The sequence below is a fragment of the Dreissena polymorpha genome, chromosome 1 (genome assembly GCF_020536995.1).
Source record: "Dreissena polymorpha isolate Duluth1 chromosome 1, UMN_Dpol_1.0, whole genome shotgun sequence".
Taxonomy (NCBI): domain Eukaryota; kingdom Metazoa; phylum Mollusca; class Bivalvia; order Myida; family Dreissenidae; genus Dreissena; species Dreissena polymorpha.
In genome coordinates, this window is record NC_068355.1 from 149208786 (window position 1) to 149227964 (window position 19179).

Below are 19179 nucleotides of genomic sequence, written 5' to 3' on the forward strand. Positions count from 1 at the left end.
ATGTTTTTTAAATCCAGATAATGATTTCTCCATTATTGAATCATCATTACTTGCAATTTGAATCACCAGCTTTGAATTGAATGCGGGTTGAATGTTACGCCCGCCATTTACAATGTCAAAGGTCATGACGTAGCAATTTAATTCTACTCAGATAATTTATATCTAATCCAGGAAATGTGATTTCTCAATGTTTATTATGACTTTTTAGTATCAAAAATGAACTGTGTTTCCAGTTTATATAAGATGGGTGTTACTCGTAATTATCGGTGGATTAACAACTTGACAAAACTCGCTGGACTAGTGGATCTACGTAATTAATAGGCCTTTGATCAATTTTGTTGTTTATTTAATTACTTTTGCCGACTATCTTTAACCGTGCCGTCTGCAAAAAAACCTGAAATTATCAGATGGTCAATCAATTATCACGTAATCACTGCTGCTAATTACCCAGTTAGTGCGCACGCACTATTCAAAGGGTGGCATGTGTATTGGAAGAGATGAGATAAGATAAACAACGCCCGGGGTATTCCCTCGATTATAGACTGAGTTTCAAATACTTAAACATTACTTTCAATTAGGAGCACAGCGGGATTTATTACCATGGAACTCGAGATGTAACTGACTGACACACGGGTCAAATTTTCGATGCGTCAAAATGACTCATGGCAGAAAAAGGATTGCGTCAAAAACGAGTCATTTTTAATTTGCACGCGTCAAAACGCAGGATTCTGCGTCTATTGAAATCCCTGTGCCTTATGGTTATTATTATTAGTTTGAAATATATTGAAAAAAGACGATTGGGATTTGATCTGTGTATATCTTTCTAAATAGCTGACATGCTTCTTTTTATCTTTTATAGACATAATTGTGCTCTGCCACATTTTGATTATAACTCAATTCCTTTTCCTATTGTTAAATCAACTTACACATTCTCGCATAATTTTAGCACGCCAAAACATCGAGTTGTAATATATCCTGATGGGGTTATAGTTCTTAATGCACTCTTCCGATGGGTCTAAAAATATTAACACTGGTTTTAAAACTGGATACAAATTTACTGAAAGGTATGCAAAAAATGTATGTAGATGATCGCTTAATTTTCAGCTGAGATATGCTTGTAGTTTTTGTACATGTATATTGTTAACGGTTTTCGATAAAAAAAATAAAAATAATCTGCATATTTAGAATCTGTTGACATGACTGTTTAGGGGGGGGGGGGGGGAGGTTGCATTAATGACTATACCCCTCAACAGCTTATGATATTTTATGTTTTGTATTGTGTCTTGTTTTCAGTTTGCCTCAGTTGAAGTGATTGTTACAACCATTCAAGACCATTTCAGCCTTCAAGTGAAGAAGTACCTCAAGAGGAAGGAAATACTCGTACTGTTAGTCTGTTTGATCTCATTTCTTTGCGGCCTGCCAAATGTTACTCAGGTAAACAAGTCAGGTATATGATGGAAATCCTAATACAAATCAATATGTTTTATTTTCTCTGGAATATAAGCATACAAACTTATCCATGTAGGATTTGAACAAAAAATTGTTTTCTTTAATTGCATTAATTTTCTTCTACATCAGCATGCCAGCTAATTAAAATACAAAAACCATGAAAAACAAAATACACACTGTGGCATAAACTGTGTTAACAATTTTTGCTTATACTTACAAATCTACCTTAACAATTTAATGATAAGCTGTACTGCATTAGGGTTAACATAAAATGTTAAATGTCAGCTAATATCAGAGTGTAATGTTATGTAAACTAATTGTTTGTTCGGATCTTACATTTGTTGATTGGTCTATTCACCAAATCAATGAAAATCAATGTCTCACACTAAAAGTGACTGCAGTAACTCATTTCGACTATTTAAATGCAAACAATATATCATGTTTAGTTACGCAAAGCAATTTTAGAAAAAGGTTTGTATAATTTTTATGTATTCCATTCTGGGTTTCCAATATTCCATCCCGGGTTCCCAATATTACATTCAGGGTTCCCAATGACAAGTTGTCTCCTCTAAATTTCGCCATTAAAAAAATTAAAGGTCATTTTATTGAACACAATTCCTTGTTGGACTTGTCACCTTAAGATAACCTTCATAAAATATTTATTATTTTAAACATTATTAAATCTTAGCCTAAAAGCTCTTAACAGAAGGAATTATATGTTTTCTGACAATTCATAATATTTAATAATATAAAGTGTTGTCAGCATAAATTTTAGTTTTGTAGGATCACTTTAATGTATGACAACAATTATATGTTTAGGTCACCTGAGCACAATGTGCTCATGTCGAGCTTTTGTGATCACCTTTTGTCAATTGTGCGTTGTGAGGCATCAACATTTGCCTTGTTAACTCTCTAGAGGCCACATTTATTGTCCTATCTTCATGAAACTTGGTCAGAAAATTTGTTCCCAATGATATCTTGGAAGATTTTGAAAATGGTTCCAGTTCGTTTAAAATATTTGCAAATATTTTGACTAAAAGATTCAGGTTTAAATCAATAAATGGCAACTAAGTACAAAATGCATGCCCTATTTCAGATTTGAAGGGAAAAAAGTGAATTATATGCATCAGATAATGGGAGGTGATGTTCTGAATGTAATTTATTAAGTATAACTCCATTATGTTTCAGGGTGGTATATATTTCTTCCAACTCATTGACAACTTTTCGTCAGCCATGTCTCTCATGTATCTGGCATTCTTCGAGGTCATAGCTATCACATGGATCTACGGTAAGGCTGCCATTATCTCTAATATTCCACATATGATTCTTGATATATGAAATAAAAAAAGCCAAAAATGCTTCTGTATCGTAAGACTAGTGATTGAAAATCCTAACAAGCTCTTAGGTAATCTGTAAATTACAAAATTTAATGGAACCTTAGGAAATCAATGTTTCTTTGTAGTTTGCTCAAAAGTACATCAATTATTTTGATATTATTTTAAATAATAATGATATGTTCATTTTTAGCGAGGCTGTTTTAGGAGAAAACCCGAGGTATTGTCATAGCCTGCTCGTCGTCCGCCGTCAGCCGTCCACCGGCGTAGTGCTAAAACCTTTACATTGGCTCTTAAATCAAAGTGCTTCTACCTACAACTTTGAAACTTCATATGTAGATGCACCTTGATGAGTTCTACACGTCACACACATTTTGGGTCACTAGGTCAAAGGTCAAGGTCACAATGACCTCTAAAAAAAAATATAAAAAAAAATGTCTGACAAGCTTTCGCAGCTGAGCGTGGTATCCGTTATGCGGTGCTCTTGTTCTTAATATTGTACAGTAGAAGATACAAAATACCTGACCAAGAACACGCAGACAATTAACAAAATATCCCATTTGCATCATTTTTATGTCCCCCACCACTATAGTGGGGGACATATTGTTTTTGCCCTCTGTTGGTTTGTTGCTTTGTTTGTTTGCGCCAACTTCAACATTTGCAATAACTTTTGCCATATTGAAGATAGCAATTTCATATTATATCCCCGTCACACCGGACTGGCATCCTTACTGCGTCCTTACGGCGACCCAAGTTGCAGTGAGGACGCCATAAACGCCGGAGGAACCCAGTAAGGACGCAAGAGGATGCAGTGAAGACGCCGAAAATTGCTCAAGACGCGAGCCCACGGCGACCACTATGAACATGTTCAAAGTGGTCGCCGAAGTCCGGCGTTTTTACAGCGTTCTGTTAAGGACACAATAGTCGTAGTAGGGACGTGGTAGGGTCGCTGTAAGGTCGCCATGGACGTCGTGTGGTCGCCGCTCAAACCCAAAGAAAATGATAATTGACTGCAAGGCGACCTTATTGCGACTTTAGTACGTCCTTTGTACGTCTATTGCGTCCTCAGAATAACTATGGCGTCTTTACTGCGACTTCATTGCGTCCTTACGGCGTCTATTGCGACCCTACTACGACTATGGCGTTCCTACTGCAGCCCCAGTGCGTCTTTAGGGATGTATTAAGGACGCCGTGAGGAAGCGCAGAACGCCATAAACCAGGACGCTGGTGTGGCGGGAAGGTGAAAAATAGCATTTTTACAAAAAAAGTCATTGGCGTCCTTACTACGACAATAAAAAATTTCCAGAAACACAGTCTTAGGTCGCCGTAAGGACGCCAGTCTGGTGTGACCGGGCTTTTAGGCATGCATGTGTATCTCATGGAGCTGCACATTTTGAGTGGTAAAAGGTCAAGGTCATCATTCAAGGTCAAAGGTCAAATATATGGGTCAAAATCGCTCATTTAATGTACACTTTTGTAATATTGAAGATAGCAACTTGATATTTAGCATGCATGTGTATCTCATGAAGCTGCACATTTTGAGTGTTGAAAGGTCAAGGTCATCCTTCAAGGTCAAATGTCAAATATATGGGGACACAAACATATCTTGTTAAACATTATGATCCCCTGAAATTGATTTCTTTTACTGTATCAGTAAAACAATTATTTTAATTGTAAAGCACTTGGGTCTCTTTGCATTTTCAAAAACGAGTTATGTAAGTGCACAAGCTGGGATGGTTAAAGAAATGTTGCCCTTCATAGTCACTTTGTTATCTTTGTACAGTTTAAATTGAACATGGGTTAGTTGACGAGTAGCAGGCAAGTTTCACTTTCTGCATTTTCTGTTTAATATAACTGGTTTTCTCAAGATTTTTATGAAAAAATAAATAGCGCTGTTGAGTTGACATTTATTATTATTATTATTGCATGTTACAATTTCCCATTTCCACTCACATAGTCGGAGTAGAATTAGACAAATTGAGCTCACCTTACAGCAAAGTTCTCTGGCTGTGGCAGGTGACCGGAAATTAATGCCCATGATAAACAATGTTTGAAGTAACTGTAATCTGAACCTCTTCAAAAATGTGACAATAACTTTTGTGGAATAGTATGGGCCGTTAAACCCAAATGCCATACAAAATTTTATGTCCAAAGTCTTATATCTAAAATATATTCAAGAAATTGTGACACCAGACTTATTGGGGGATATTAGTTTTGAAGTCCTTTTTTCTGTTGGCTTTCTTGATTCTTTATTCACATTTAAATACACACGAATGCATACTTACGCTTGATTGGTCATTGTCGGCTCGGGTTAATGTACCCCGGGTAAAGTATACTTATATGTATCCCGGGTACAGAAAATATACTATCACGTACCCAAAAAATTAAGACTGTACCCGAGTAATATTCCCGCCCAAAATCCGATGTGGTAAAACACGCTACGAAATACAAAACAAAATTTTCTTTGAAAAAAAATCCTCAACATGCATATTGAGTAGGAGTTTCGATATTATAGAGGCTTTTTTTACAGAATAATGACATAAATATGAACATAATTAAATGTTAATAAATAGCCGACAATGACCAATTTAGCATGATTAGAATTTCTGGGTACGTGTATATTTACCGTGCCCGGTGTACATTGAAGTATACTTAAGAGTACCCTGCTTACATTTAAGTAGTAACGGAGCCAATAATGACCAATAGAGCCATACTTACTATAAGCTAAATATGGAAGTCTTGGAAAACCTTAGTTGCTATGTTTTGGTTCAAATATAGAAAGGCATTTCTGAACACGCGAGATATAGCCGGAAATATGGATGAAAAACTGTTATACAATAAGAATATGCATTCAAATATTGAAATTGAAACAAAAGTATGTGGATTCTTGACTTAAATAAGTTTGCTGTACTCTTTGTTGCATGATGTTTTCTTATTGAATAAAGAGATTAAACTGACAGAATATCACAGAATACCTATATCAGAATAGGTAAAGAGTGCTTACATATAGCTGTTTAAGCACTATGGTTTTTGTTAATTTCTTCAAAGGATGTTTTTTTATGCTCCCCCTAAATTTTGGGGGGAGCATATAGTCGCCGCTTCGTCTGTTCATGTGTGCGTCTGTCTGTCTGTCCATGCACAATTTTTGTCCGGGCTATTTCTCAGCAACTAATGACCGGAATTCAATGAAACTTTATGGGAAGCTTCACTACCAAGAGGAGATGTGCATATTATCAGCAGGTTCTTGTCGGATGATTTTTCACAGAGTTATGGCCCTTTGAAATTTTCTATAAAAAAATTATTGTCCCCCCAACTACTGTGCCCTCAAGACGGTTCCTTTTATCTGAATATAATAGTGCAATATTGTGACAATAAAACACTTTGGGGAGCATCACCCGTCTCCGACGGTTTCTTGTTTAATTCAGGAGCACGTCGTTTGGCAAAAGATGTTGAGATGATGACTGGTGTAAGGCCAAACATTTTCTTTGTTGTTTGCTGGTATGTCTTCTCACCTCTTCTCATACTGGTAAGTTACTTACTTGTCAATTATTTGTATTACAGTCTTAAAATTGTATTATATATTATTTTTTTCTTTTACGAATCCAACAGTATGTTTTAAAAAGTGTCAATTTAAGTGATGCTTTTGTATTAATTGCAAAAAGGATCAATAACCATTATCCAGTAAGACTTGCAATATGTTATTATCAGCTTTTCTTCATCTGCCGATGTTTCCATTTATATATATGTATATATGTGAAATAATAATTAAGGCATAGGAAAAAAATCCAGCATTTATTATGTACATATGTTCATGCCATCATTTCAAAGCCATCTATTCTTAGATTGTTTATTATCCCCGCCGATTTTTTTTTTTTTCGGAGGGGATATAGTATTTGGTCCTGTCCGTTCGTCCGTCTGTCTGTCAGTCCTAAACTTTGTCCGGAGCATAATTCTAAATCTACTGAAGGGATTTACTTGAAACTTGAAATATAAACAGATGACAAGTAGGAGAAGTGCAGTGACTAAGAACCATAACTCTATCTAGCTTAGTTTTTAGCTCACCTGTCACGAAGTGACATGGTGAGCTTATGTGACCGTGTGATGTTTGGCGTCCGTATGTGCGTGTGTGCGTCCGTGCGTGTGTCCGTCAACAATTTGTTTGTGTAGACAGTAGAGGTCACAGTTTTCATCCAATCTTTATGAAATTTGGTCAGAATGTTTATCTTGATAAAATCTGGGTTGGGATTGTATTTGGGTCATCTGGGGTCAAAAACTAGGTCACTAGGTCAAAAACTAGGTCAGTAGGTCAAATAATAGAAAAAACCTTGTGTAGACAATAGAGGTAGCAGTTTTCATCCAATCTTTATGAAATTTGGTCAGAATGTTTATCTTGATATAATCTGGGTTGGGATTGTATTTGGGTCATCTGGGGTCAAAAACTAGGTCACTAGGTCAAAAACTAGGTCAAATAATAGAAAAACCTTGTGTAGACAATAGAGGTCACAGTTTTCATCCAATCTTTATGAAATTTGGTCAGAATGTTTATCTTGATGAAATCTGGGTTGGGATTGTATTTGGGTCATCTGGGGTCTAAAACTAGGTCACTAGGTCAAAAACTAGGTCAAATAGTAGAAAAACATTGTGTAGACAATAGAGGTCACAGTTTTCATCTAATCTTTATGAAATTTGGTCAGAATGTTTATCTTGATGAAATCTGGGTTGGGATTGTATTTGGTTAGTCAGGTGAGCGATTCAGGGCCATCATGGCCCTCTTGTATAATTATCTCCATTTATTTAATTTCAAAGTAAATTTTTGTCTGAAGCATAACTCTAAATCTACTGAAGGGATTTACTTGAAACTAGAAATATAAACTGATGGCAACTAGAAGAAGTTCAGTGAACATGAACCATAACTCTTTTGGCCGTAGTTTTTTAATTATCTTTCTTTATTTTATTTATATTTTATTTATTTATAATTTTATTATTTTAATTTCATTTGATAGTAAATATTTTAGCTTTTCAGGTGCCATGTTTTACAAATATTATTCTACTCTCTAAAACAAATGTTGTCATACAAGCAAACACATTTCGGCGGGTATTTGGCACTACTGTGACAAGCTCTTGTTTTTCAATAATTTCACATATGATTTTTCCCAGGATTGTGCTTAGTTTTCGTGCTAAGTATTTCCCCATTCAGATTGCATCGTATCTGGATGTCCAGTATGGTATGGTATTTGCCCCATTCCCATTTCTGAATATAGTCTGTTGCTTTCAGTATTTGCCCATTCCTATGGCAACTTGCCAAGGGATCTGGATTTGTATTCTGTTGCAATCATTATTTTGCTATTCCAAATGCAGGGTATCTGGATATTCAGCCTGGTACAATACACACCCTTCTCTATGGCTGGTTACGAGTATCCTGGCTGGGCTATTGGTCTAGGCTGGTTCCTGGCTGCTCTCTCCATTGTCTGCATCCCGGCAGGCATGATACATGCTGTCCTCAACAGTAAGGGGCAGTCACTCTGGCAGGTGGGTGGAAATATCCATGAAATTCATGTTTGCTATCTGAAGGCCTGTTGCAATTACATTCCGTGTTATTTGTAAGCAATTTTTGTAATTGATAATGTTAATAAAATGTTCATGTGGATTTGAGGGTTTATAGTATTCATACTTTGACTTTTAAATATGTGATTAAATAGGTGTTATAACTTTATTTAAGGTATTGTATGAACCATTGAATTATGTTTTGCTTCTCCAGAAATTCTTGAACGCATTAAAACCTGTGAGTGAAGAAGAAACAACCACAATGACTTCTTACACAAAGGAAAGAGATGTAGAGGATGTTAGATATAATGGTAGTACTAGAGCCACTAAGTTCCAAGAGGAACACCATGAATACCCGAATGGAAGTCCGGTGAAGCCTCTAAGCTACACAAAGGTGTGACCTGCACACTTTTCTATGAGTTCTTATTTAGCATTGTCAATTTGTGTTGTATGCCATCGTCAGAACCCAGTCACTCACGTGTGCTATGCATGGTTGAGTGTGGGAGATAAGGCAACCCAAATTGTGTTGGCATAAAAAATTGCATGGAAATTCAAGCATTATTTTATAACACTTTGGTAAGGTGGCATATAGCAGTTGAACTGTCCGTCTGTCTGTTAGTCCGTGTGTCAGTTCGAAAACTTAAACATTGGTCATAACTTTTGCAATATTGAAGATATTTGGCATGCATGTGTATCGCATGGAGCTGCACATTTTGAGTGGTAAAAGGTCAAGGTCATCCTTCAAGGTCAAAGGTCAAATATATGGCTTCAAAGCGGCACAGAAGAGGGCATTGTGTTTCTCAAAAAACACATATCTTGTTTCTATATTAAAGGTAAAAAAAGATATTTTAATCTTTCCTACCTTGAAATTTAATATAAACATATTAATGTTTTATTGACTTGAGTATACAAAAGTGCACTTGTCCTGCTGTACAACTTCTTAGAACAAACATAACTTGTCAGGACTAGCGGAATTTTTATGTCCCCCACTATAGTAGTGGGGGACATATTGTTTTTGCCCTGTCTGTTGGTTGGTTGGTCTGTTGGTTGGTTAGTTGGTTTGTTGGTCTGTTGGTTGGTTTGCGCCAACTTTAACATTTTGCAATAACTTTTGCTATATTGAAGATAGCAACTTCATATTTGGCATGCATGTGTATCTCATGAAGCTGCACATTTTGAGTGGTGAAAGGTCAAGGTCATCCTTCAAGGTCAGAGGTCAAATATATGTGGCCAAAATCGCTCATTTGATGAATTCTTTTGCAATATTGAAGATAGCAACTTGATATTTGGCTTGCATGTGTATCTCATGGAGCTGCACATTTTGAGTGGTAAAAGGTCAAGGTCAAGGTCATCCTTCAAGGTCAGAGGTCAAATATGTGTGGCCCAAATCGCTTATGTTATGAATACTTTTGCAATATTGAAGATAGCAACTTGATATTTTGCATGCATGTGTATCTCATGGAGCTGCACATTTTGAGTGGTGAAAGGTCAAGGTCATCCTTCAAGGTCAGAGGTCAAATATATGTGGCCCAAATCGCTTATTTTATGAATACTTTTGCAATATTGAAGATAGCAACTTGATATTTGGCATGCATGTGTATCACATGGAGCTGCACATTTTGAGTGGTGAAAGGTCAAGGTCATCCTTCAAGGTCAAATATATGGGTCAAAATTGCTCATGTAATGTCACTTCTGCAATATTGAAGCTAGCAATTTTATATTTGAAATGCATGTGTATCTCAAGGAGCTGCACATTTTGAGTGGTGAAGGGTCAAGGTCAAGGCCATCCTTCAAGGTCAAACGTCATATAGGGGGACATTGTGTTTCACAAACACATCTTGTTATGCTGTGAGTTACATGGCAGGCGACATTAATTTTGTAATATTTACATGTTATCCATATGCTTTTATAATGTTTAAATTGTTACCTGCTCAAAAGACTGTTGCTTCCTAGATTTCATTTAAACAGTATACATTTATAAAGCGTATATGAAAGTCATTTTTAATTATTTGACTCGTAAAAAGTAATGAAAGTATAATTTGCCAGCCAGATCCCTCAAAGTATATAATGTAGTTTTTATGGTATTTTTTATGCTACTTGCGCTTAATTATATTGGAGATGCTGATCCAATACTTTAAAGTATTACTACACCCCTGACAGATAACAATTATCATGCTTTCTTTCAACGTTTCATCACTTGTAAATCACCTCCACTTGGAATACTGTTTGTGTGGGAATGTCTTTAACAAGTATAAACAAACATCATTCTGATTATCTTGCTTGGCTGTTTATAAATCTTTGTCAAATTAGGCATGATTGAAAAAGTTTTGAAAATAAAACATGCAAGTAGTATAAACAGTTAACATACATGAAGTATTGCCTGCAATAATTAGGAACCATCATCGTTACAAAATTCACGTAAATACAATTTCAACCATCACCATCTTAATAATTAAATGTAAAACCCTAACTTGCATGCATAATGTTAAGTCCAAAATATTGCACAGTGATGATTTTTGTGTCAATAATGTTTGAGCTGTCATTTTTGTTGTGTTTGCAACAAAGTAACTCATCTTTATTGTACTACATTATTGTGTTAAAGATGTTGCTCTCAGCCATTAATTTCCCATTATTTTCTCAATAAATGTATGTCATGGAGTGAGAATATGTCAAACAAATTATTTTTTCTTTCAATGCTACACAATACAATAATTATTATATTATTTTTGTTATGCCCCTGGTAGGGTGGCATATAACAGCTGAACTGTCCGTTAGTCAGTCAGGCAGTCATTCCGTCCATCCCAAAACTTTAACATTGCCCATAACTTTTGCAATATTAAAGATAGCAACTTGAAATTTGGCATGCATGTGTATCTCATGGAGCTGCGCATTTTGAGTGGTGAAAGGTCAAGGTCATCCTTCAAAGGTCGAATATATGGCGTCTGTCAGTCCGTCCGAAAACTTTAACATTGCCCATAACTTTTGCAATATTGAAGATAGCACTTGATATTTGGCATGCATGTGTATCTCATAAAATTTTGAGTGGTGAAAGGTCAAGGTCAAGTCCATCCTTCAAGGTCAAAAGTCAACTTTTGAAATATTGAAGATAGCAACTTGATATGGGTGAAAGGTTAAGGTAATCCTTCAAGGTCAAATGTCCAATATATGGTGTCTGTTTGTCCGTCCGAAAACTTTGACATTGGCCATAACTTTTGCAATATTGAATGAAGATAGCTACTTGATATTTGGCATGCATGTGTATCTCATGGAGCTGCACATTTTGAGTGGTGAAAGGTGAAAGTCATTCTTCAAGGTCAAAGGTCAAATATATGGCTTCAAAGTGGCGCAGTGGGGGCATTGTGTTTCTGACAAACACATCTTTTGTTTGTGTTTGTTATAACGAATACAAATTTCTCGATGTTGACATCCTCAAGCCGTTTCATTTGCATATTTTGCTGTACTGTTAATCACTTTATATGTGCGTTCTGTTTTATTTCAACTTATTAACAGTTTAGTAATGAATCGCTTTATATGTGAGTTCTGTTTTATTTCAACTTATTAACAGCTTAGTAATGAATCGCTTTATATGTGCGTTCTGTTTTATTTTCAACATATTTACAGTTTAGAAATGAATTGCTTTATATGTTTGTTTTGTTTTATTTAACTTATCTACAGTTTAGTAATAAACAATTAAAAAAAGTAAAAAATAATGGTGCAATAAATAAATTTATGGTTAGTCACTTTTTATGCCCATCTTTGAAGAAGAGGGGGTATATTGTTTTGCACATGTCGGTCCGTCCGTCGGTCCGTCCACCGAATGGTTTCCGGCTGATAACTCAAAAACGCTTACACCTAGGATCATGAAACTTCGTAGGTACATTGATCATGACTCGCAGATGACCCCTATTGATTTTCAGGTCACTAGGTCAAAGGTCAAGGTCACTGTGATTAGAACCAGTAAAATGGTTTCCAGATGATAACTCAAGAAGGCTTACGCATAGGATCATGAAACTTCATAGGTACATTGATCATGACTTGCAGATGACCCCTATTGATTTTCAGGTCACTAGGTCAAAGGTCAAGGTCAGAGTGACTTGACACAGAAAAATGGTTTCTGGATGATAACTCAAGAAAGCTTACGCCTAGGATCATGAAACTTCATATGTACATTGATCATGACTAGCAGATAACCCCTATTGATTTTCAGGTCAATAGGTCAAAGGTCAAGGTGACTCAAACCAGTAAAATGGTTTCCGGATGATAACTCAAGAACGCTTACGCCTAGGATCATGAAACTTCATTGGTACATTGATCATGACTCGCAGATGACCCCTATTGATTTTCAGGTCACTAGGTCAAAAGTCAAGGTCATGGTGACTCAAACCAGTAAAATGGTTTCCGGCTGATAACTCAAGAACGCTTATGCCTAGGATCATGAAACTTCATAGGTATATTGATCATGACTCGCAGATGACCCCTATTGATTTTCAGGTCACTAGGTCAAAGGTCAAGGTCACGGTGACTCAAACCAGTAAAATGGTTTCCGGCTGATAACTCAAAAACGCTTACGCCTAGGATCATGAAACTTCATAGGTACATTGATCATGACTCGCAGATGACCCCTCTTGATTTTCAGGTCACTAGGTCAAAGGTTAAGGTCGCGGTGACTTGACACAGTAAAATGGTTTCCGGATGATAACTCAAGAAAGCTTATGCCTAGGATCATGAAACTTCATAGATACATTGATCATGACTCGCAGATGAGCCCTATTGATTTTCAGGTCACTAGGTCAAAGGTCAAGGTCACAGTGACAATAAACGTATTCACACAATGGCTGCCACTACAACTGACAGCCCAGTTGCATGTTTTACAAACAGCCCTTGTTATATCATGTGGTCTTCTAATAGGGTGTGTGAAAAGACTCAGCAAGCCTCACCTTTTCCTATGCCATACAAGAATGATATTAGATGATGTCTAAAGTCAACAACCAAATATTCTATATTTATGCCCCCTTTCGAAGAAGAGGGGGTATATTGCTTTGCTCATGTCGGTCGGTCGGTCGGTCGGTCGGTAGGTCGGTCGGTCGGTCGGTCCGTCCACCAGGTGGTTGTCGTATGATAACTCGAGAACGCAAAAGCCTAGGATCATGAAACTTCATAGGTAGATTGATCATGACTCGCAGATGACCCCTATTGATTTTGAGGTCACTAGGTCAAAGGTCAAGGTCACGGTGACCCGAAATAGTAAAATGGTTTTCGGATGATAACTCAAGAAGGCATACGCTTAGGATCATGAAACTTCATGGGTAGATTGATCATGACTCGCAGATGACCCCTATTGATTTTGAGGTCACTAGGTCAAAGGTCAAGGTCACGGTGACCCGAAATAGTAAAATGGTTTCCGGATGATAACTCAAGAACGCATACGCCTAGGATCATGAAACTTCATGGGTAGATTGATCATGAATCGCAGATGACCCCTATCAATTTTGAGGTCACTAGGTCAAAGGTCAAGGTCACGGTGACCCGAAATAGTAAAATGGTTTCCGGATGATAACTCAAGAACGCATACGCCTAGGATCATGAAACTTCATGGGTAGATTGATCATGACTCGCAGATGACCCCTATCAATTTTGAGGTCACTAGGTCAAAGGTCAAGGTCACGGTGACCCGAAATAGTAAAATGGTTTCCGGATGATAACTCAAGAACGCATACGCCTAGGATCATGAAACTTCATAGGTAGATTGATCATGACTTGCAGATGACCCCTATTGTTTTTGAGGTCACTAGGTCAAAGGTCAAGGTCACGGTGACCTGAAATAGTAAAATGGTTTTCGGATGATAACTCAAGAACGCTTTTGCCTAGGATCATGAAACTTCATAGGTAGATTGATCATGACTCGCAGATGACCCCTATTGATTTTGAGGTCACAAGGTCAAAGGTTAAGGTCACGGTGACCCGAAATAGTAAAATGTTTTTCGGATGATAACTCAAGAACGCTTTTGCCTAGGATCATGACACTTCATAGGTACATTGATCGTGACTCGCAGATGACCCCTATTGATTTTCAGGTCACTAGGTCAAAGGTCAAGGTCACAGTGACAAAAATCGTGCTCACACAATGGCTGCCACTACAATGGACAGCCCATATGGGGGGCATGCATGTTTTACAAACAGCCCTTGTTTTACCTTGGTTTGGAGGATTGATGTAATAATGACAAAACAAAAAGAGTTGTCATTATAGTTGATAAATAGATTGCAATAATTTGTACTTGGATCAAATTAAGTAATCTTGGATTTGGAATAACACATGTGAAGTAAAGTAAAGGTTGAAAAAGGTGCTTTAAAATATATTTTACATGAAGAATTTTGCATTTTAAATTTTTACAATTATAAAGATGTTTGGATAATTTTTTATTGTTGACAGTGTAATCAGGTCAATAGAAAAATCTGGTATATTTTAGTCATCATGTTTGTGTTAGGAAACAAAATGTACTTGGCGTTTAAAGTATAAATTTATATCAAAATATGATCATGTTGTTGGTTTGTTTTTCATGATGTTTGCTGTAGAGAAAATCTTTGTATTTACAAATTATCTTTGTTGTTATTGTTACTCATTTAAAAAATGTATTAACCAATGATGTGTGGTTTTATTAAACGTTGAGCACTACTGTGCAGTAGTATGCACAGAACTTAATTAAATGAAAAGTGAAATTAAAGTTTTGAACTCAACTGAGCACCAGATTTTAATAGTGATCTTAAGTGATGGCTTTTGTAAGATGTCATTTAACAGTCATCAACATTTGGATGTATATATTTCCGCTCTGTTCATTTTAATATTTATGCCCCCCTTCGAAGAAGAGGGGGTATATTGCTTTGCTCATGTCGGTCGGTCGGTCGGTCGGTCGGTCGGTCGGTCCGTCCACCAGGTGGTTGTCGTATGATAAGTCAAGAACGCATACGCCTAGGATCATGAAACTTCATAGGTAGATTGATCATGACTCGCAGATGACCCCTATTGATACTAAGGTCACTAGGTCAAAGGTCAAGGTCACGGTGACCCGAAATAGTAAAATGGTTTTCGGATGATAACTCAAGAACGCATACGCCTAGGATCATGAAACTTCATGGGTAGATTGATCATGGCTTGCAGATGACCCCTATTGATTTTGAGGTCACTAGGTCAAAGGTCAAGGTCACGGTGACCCGCAATAGTAAAATGGTTTCCGGATGATAACTCAAGAATGCATACGCCTAGGATCATGAAACTTCATGGGTAGATTGATCATGAGTCGCAGATGACCCCTATTGATTTTGAGGTCACTAGGTCAAAGGTCAAGGTCACGGTGACCCGAAATAGTAAAATGGTTTCCGGATGATAACTCAAGAATGCATACACCTAGGATCATGAAACTTCATGGGTAGATTGATCAAGACTCGCAGATGACCCCTATTGATTTTGAGGTCACTAGGTCAAAGGTCACGGTGACCCGAAATAGTAAAATGGTTTTCGGATGATAACTCAAGAACGCATATGCCTAGGATCATGAAACTTCATAGGTAGATTGATCATGACTCGCAGATGACCCCTATTGATTTTGAGGTCACAAGGTCAAAGGTCAAGGTCACGGTGACCCGAAATAGTAAAATGATTTTTGGATGATAACTCAAGAACGCTTTTGCCTAGGATCATGACACTTCATAGGTACATTGATCGTGACTCGCAGATGACCCATATTGATTTTCAGGTCACTAGTTTATTCTGTTTTCACACTGTCCAGTAAAGAGACTTACAAATTGAATTTTTGACACATGTTAATTCATAATGATGTATAAGCCTTTGTTTCTGTGCCAGTAAATACTATGTTTATGGAAATGACGTGAGAATTCAACATTTAAAAAACCAATGTAATATGATATGTAATATTATATGGCAACAGGACAGTTGTGATTTGCTGGGTCAATTCTATTTAGCTTGACCATCCAAGCGGTTGATAGCTTTGACAAACTGGTGGTCTGAAACATTGAGAAAATGTCACGATTCACTGACAATAAATCAAACATGTAATTCTTGCTACGCAACTTGCATTTAATTTTGTCAATTCAAATTATACATAAAAATATATAATTAATTTTTAATCTGCTTGTTAATTGAAAAACAGCAACACAGTTTGTATGTATAAAAAAATGTTAATACATAAATAGGATCAAGCATATTAAAATATCAACTTAGATTTAGTTTCCTTTACTGTACAGGATTTGTAAAGTTAGGTTAATATTTGTGTATTGAACAAAAATAACAACAGTGTAAAGAAAAGTTAATTTGGGGATGTTCTATCCAAACCCTGAGAGTTCAGATTTCCTCAAATGCCAAGTAAAGATTGTAAATTTCAACCCACTCGTCTGGTTAGTTTTCAGAGGCACATATAATTAACTTTTAGGCTTAGTGTCTCATTTGTACATGCATTACTGTATTAACTCCAAATCAACTAGTACAAGTGTTAGGCCAGTATTACATGGACTGGTGTTCACTGTTTACACAGATTCACAACCCCATCTGATACTGGTCAGTATCTTGGCAAGTGGCCAAATTTGGGAGTGGAATTAATGGTCTATTACATAACTGACTTCTGTGTGTGGTAAACACATGATACTGGTCATGTGGTCAAGTTGCACTTATATACATTTGCCCAATACACAACACTAGCCTTGGCTATTTTTAATCAGATTGCATTGCTATCTATGGTGGTCATTGACTAGGGGAGTTAACTGCTATAAATAACATGTTTCATTACCATTAATAAATAAAACATAACAAATTGTGTGCACGTTTCACATATTGTCAAATAAGTCAAAATGTGTGAAAGGAATCCAAAAAATCAAAGACTCAATCATATAATGGATATAATTGATTAGTATAGGTCCTGATTGGTTTTTGCACTATTAATTGGATACATTTCACAGGTCATTGACATACAGTGACAAAAAACATATTCACACAATGGCTGTCACTACAACGGAGAGCCCATATGGGGGGCATGCATGTTTTACAAACAGCCCTTGTTTCATTGTTATATTTGGTTAAATAATCTGTGGTCTTAGTTTGAAAATAGTTTTTGTATGTTGAAAAACATTGCCTCCAGGGGTTGGGGCAGTGTCCATTTATTGCTAAAATGAAACCTTGTTAATGTCCTATCACCATGAAAATTGGTTAATAAATTGTCCCAATTAAATGTCCCTTCATTTAAAACTGGGGTGAGGTATACAAAACTAGGTCATGTGGTCAATTTTAAAAAGAAAAGTAAATTAACACTCTAGAAGTCACATTTTTAGTCCAATTTTCCTGAAAATTGGTCAGAGCATTTATTCTAATGAAATATCAGCAGAGTTCTAAAATAGTTCCGGTCCATGGAAAAATATGGTAAATAGTTATATTACATGGTTAACACTAGTGACATTTTGAGATAAATCATCATGAAACATTCTCAGTAGATTTGTTCTAATGATTTCTGGGCCGAGAACAACAATTATTCCATTCTGTTAAAATGAATGGCTGCTAGTGGGCAAGTAAGTTTTTCTTATAATGGCTACATTGAAACAATGTATGCTCTTATGTCACATCTTTTGCCCAATCTGCATTAAAACTGCTCATAATTTATGTTCTCATGATATTCCAATTTAGGTCTATATCGTTTTGGTCTTTTGAAGAATATTGCTAGGATGGGATGTTTTAGTTTAGCTTGTTATTTTGGCTCAAGTGGAACCTTTAAATACTGGTTTAAAGCCCCTTTCTGAAGATGATTACAACCAATTACAGAAATACTATGAGTGCAGCAATATGTCGCTGTGCACCTATATGTTAAGGGCAGCAATATGTCGCTGTGCACCTATATGTTAAGGGCAGCAATATGTCGCTGTGCACCTATATGTTAAGGGCAGCAATATGTTGCTGTGCACCTATATGTTAAGGGCAGCAATATGTTGCTGTGCACCTATATGTTAAGGGCAGCAATATGTCGCTGTGCACCTATATGTTAAGGGCAGCAATATGTCGCTGTGCACCTATATGTTAAGGGCAGCAATATGTTGCTGTGCACCTATATGTTAAGGTTTTACAATTACATGTATTTACCTCAGTATTTGAGGCATTGCTATCTTTATTGACTAGTCTATACTAGACTATGGTGTGTATATTCTCTATAAGCATGTAATTTAACAAGTCTAATTCATTATTTTTTAATATGTTTAATTTAAATTTGTTTATTTGAATAGTCTTTTTAACTCACCTGAGCACATAGTTCTCATGGTGAGCTTTTGTGATCGAATTTTGTTGGTTGTGTGTCGTGCAGCATCCACATTTTCCCTGTGAACACTCTAAAAGCCACATTTATAGACGATCTTCATGAAATTTTGTCAGAAGATTTGTGTCCATGATATTTTGGACGAGTTCGAAGATGGTTCTGGTTGGTAGTAAATCATGGCCGCCAGGTGGCAGGGCAATTTTCATTATATGGCTTTGTAAAACCTTGTTAACGCTCTAGAGGCCACATTTATTGTCTGATTATTATCAAGCTTGGTCTGAAGATTTGAACATATCTTGGACAATTTCCAAAATGATTCCGGTTGGTTGGAAAACATGGCAACCAAGGGGCAGGTCATTTTTCCTAATATGGCTAAAGAAAAACCTTGTAACACTCTAGAGACCACATTTATTGTCCAATCTTCTTGTAACTTGGTAGGAAGATTTGTCTAAATGATATTTTGGACGATTTCCAAAATGGTTCTGAGTGTTTGAAAAACATGCCTGCCAAGTGGTGGGGCATTTTTCCTTATATGGCTTATTAAAAGC

General features: G+C 36.5%; 1 protein-coding gene and 1 long non-coding RNA gene across 24 annotated transcripts in view; one reads left to right on the forward strand and one right to left on the reverse strand.

Moving 5' to 3' along the window:
• Nucleotides 1-16071, forward strand: part of LOC127855419 (sodium- and chloride-dependent GABA transporter ine-like) — an 80710-nt gene extending 64639 nt beyond the window's left edge. The window contains exons 9-14 of one of the 23 annotated variants that reach the window (XR_008037524.1): nt 1294-1434; nt 2638-2737; nt 6209-6309; nt 8142-8312; nt 8542-14256; nt 14402-14969. Coding sequence is in view for 1 of the 23 variants with exons in the window: in XM_052390991.1 (XP_052246951.1) it covers nt 1294-1434; nt 2638-2737; nt 6209-6309; nt 8142-8312; nt 8542-8727 (699 nt within the window). In the remaining 22 variants the exon portion in view is untranslated. Of the gene's footprint in view, nt 1-1293; nt 1435-2637; nt 2738-6208; nt 6310-8141; nt 8313-8541; nt 14970-15359 lie in introns of those variants that run through there. The other 22 variants (XR_008037536.1, XR_008037548.1, XR_008037540.1 and 19 more) reach the window with 22 other exon arrangements.
• Nucleotides 16072-17062: 991 nt separating this feature from the next.
• On the reverse strand, nt 17063-18531 carry LOC127855765 (uncharacterized). The gene is made up of 2 exons (XR_008037726.1): nt 18323-18531; nt 17063-18182 (listed from the first exon to the last, which is right to left on the reverse strand). It is a non-coding gene; the product is annotated as an uncharacterized LOC127855765 (long non-coding RNA).
• Nucleotides 18532-19179: the final 648 nt, after the last annotated feature.